The following is a 2804-nucleotide window of genomic DNA, read 5'->3' on the forward strand; positions in this document are numbered from 1 at the left end:
ACAGATCCATAACTTCATAACTATACATTCAGAATTGCCATAACTTCATAACTATACATTCAGAATTGCATAACTACACATCCATAACTTCATAACTACACATTCAGAATGTGAAATTATAATTCATAACTATACATTCAGAATTGCATGCATAACTACACATCCATAACTTCATAACTATACATTCAGAATTACATAACTACATATTCATAACTTCATAACTATACATTCGAAATGTGAAATTATAAACATATGTTTACGTAACTAACGGTAATCAAAAATGATTTTTTTTTTTTTTTAAAAAAAAAAAAAGTAAAACGACGCTATTTTTGTAACTGTATACACTATGCATGGTGTACACAGTTGCACGGCATAATTTGCCGTCGATTAGTCTGTTGATTGGGCTCATCGAAAATTATACCGTGGAAACGTGTTCACCATGCTTGGTGAACACGTTTCCAAACGACGTCGTTTTTGGTGTTTAAAAAAAAAAATTGTTCTATTAACGGCGTTAGCACCCGATTTTGAAGGCAGTTCTGATTTGCGATAGCCAATTCTTTGCGATTGATTCGATCCGACATTCGTGATTATTTCCTATTCGCGATGGAGGAGACGACGGTTCGAGGAGAAGATTCTACCGATCCGATTGCTGCAATTCCAGGTCTGTTCGATTCTATGTGTTTGATTTTGTTTGATTTATGAGATTTAGCATGTTGAAGATTTAGTTTGTTTTTATTGGTAGTTGTTCAGTATGTATGCAGTTTGAATGTTCATAATGTCGTAATTGTGTATTAGTACCATGTTTCTGTTATGAATTTTACAATATAAGATTATGTATTTTCTGTTACGCAATTATGAATTTTGATACTCTGTTCATGCATGTGGTATGAATGTTCATAATGTAACAGTACTATAAACATTGACATTGCTGGTATGTTACCCTGTTTGCATATACTCAGTGAATGAAGAATTTGTTGGTGATTCAATAAGCACTGATCAAGCAGAGTTAAACATTGACACTGCTGGCTCGTCTTCAAGTCCAAGTTCTTTTTATTAGTTTGTGTATCATGAATGTGGTTTCTAGTAGTTGTAGGTAATGATTAATGGTGATTATATGCAATTTGAATGTTAGTTATGTTGTGATTGATATTAATACTTTGTTCATGTTATGAATTTACAGTTTTGATGTTATGAATTTTCTGTTGTGTTATTATGAATTTTCTATATGAGATATGATTTTTATGTTATGAGATTATGAATTTTATGTCATGAGTATATGATTTATGTGTATCTGTTATTGATGGAAAATATGTTCTTCTTATGTAGAGCATGACTGGATTTATTCGGCATTCCCCGCCCCCCCTCTACGTAAATGAAGAATATATTTCCATCAAACTTATTTTTGTTATGATATTATTCACTATCTATGCAGCTTTGAATGTCCATAATGTCACAAATGTTATTGATACTTTGTCTCTGTTATGAACTTTCTGATATGATATTATGAATTTTCTTCTTTGTGATTATGAATGTTCTCACATGAGATTATGAATTTTCTATTGTAGCATATTATATTCATTATAGGTGAACTGCACATTCATATTTTAGTAGTTGGTATAGGTGTGGTTATATTTTTGTTGCAATTGCAGTTGATGAAGACTTGGTTGGTGTTGTAGTAAGCAATGGTGACGAAGCTTTTGAGTTATATAATGGATATGCATACAGAGCTGGTTTTAGTGTGAGGAAAGGCCAACAACGTTATAAGGCATCTACTAAGTCAATTCAGATGAAGAGGTTCTTCTGTGCTAAGGCTGGGTATAAGGAGAAACCAAATAGTGGTGTTAAGCTTTATTCAAAGATAGATATGAGGACTGGCTGTGGTGCACTTGTTCAGTTTGATGTGGGGGGTGATGGGATGTGGACAGTTACAAAACATGTGAAAGAGCACAATCATGAGTTATGTTCATTTGGCAAGAGTCATCTGCTCTGGTCGCATAGAAGAGTGGAAACAATCATCTTGAATATTTAAAAGACATGAAGAATAGTGGTGTTGCATTGGCGGATGGTATGAGGTTTTTCAAACATCAGTCAGGGGGTTCTCCATTGGTTGGCTTTACCAACCGCGATGCTTACAATTCGATGGCTTCTGTGAGTTTGAAGTGTTTGGATGGAACTGATTCCAATTCTTTGATTGAAATATTCAGGAGGAGGCAATCTAATGAGGCTGATTTCTTTTTTGATTTCGAAGTTGATTTGGATGGAAGATTGTGTAGTTTTTTTTGGAGGGATGGTCAAATGAGAAGGGATTATGAGGTGTTTGGTGATCTGTTAGTGCATGATACAACATATCGCACTAACAAATATGATATGATTTGGGGTCCTTTTGTAGGGATGAACCATCATTGCATGAATGTAATGTTTGGATGTGGGTTTTTGATGAATGAGAGGATAGAGTCATTTGCGTGGTTGTTTAGAGCGTTTTTAAGATCCATGGATGGCAAGTGTCCACAGACTATCATGACGGATCAATGTTCAGCTATGGCTGCTGGCATTTCCATGGTGTTTCCTACATCACGCCACCGTCTTTGCATATGGCATATTGGTAAGAACTCAATTCAACATGATTTCTAAATAGAATAGAGTTTAGAAACTTAGCTCAATTCAATCATGCCCATTTCGTGTCTCAATTTCGAAAATCTTGATTCACACAGAGGCTTTGTGAGAATATCAGCTAATTGATTCTCGGTCGGGATATATTCGATTGATAATTCCTTCTTTTCAACATGATCCCGGATAAAATGATG

At 34.6% G+C, this 2804-nt stretch overlaps 1 protein-coding gene across 1 annotated transcript; it reads left to right on the top strand.

Annotated features, from left to right (window-relative positions):
• The first annotated feature begins 603 nt into the window (after positions 1 to 603).
• On the top strand, positions 604 to 2029 carry LOC109163773 (protein FAR1-RELATED SEQUENCE 12-like). Its single transcript, XM_019312478.1, has 3 exons — positions 604 to 661; positions 960 to 1043; positions 1650 to 2029. The coding sequence occupies exons 1-3, from the start codon at positions 604 to 606 to the stop codon at positions 2027 to 2029; spliced, it is 522 nt and encodes a 173-aa protein (XP_019168023.1).
• The last annotated feature ends 775 nt before the right edge of the window (positions 2030 to 2804 follow it).

Source organism: Ipomoea nil, unplaced genomic scaffold, assembly GCF_001879475.1.
Source record: "Ipomoea nil cultivar Tokyo-kokei standard unplaced genomic scaffold, Asagao_1.1 scaffold3043, whole genome shotgun sequence".
Classification (NCBI taxonomy): domain Eukaryota; kingdom Viridiplantae; phylum Streptophyta; class Magnoliopsida; order Solanales; family Convolvulaceae; genus Ipomoea; species Ipomoea nil.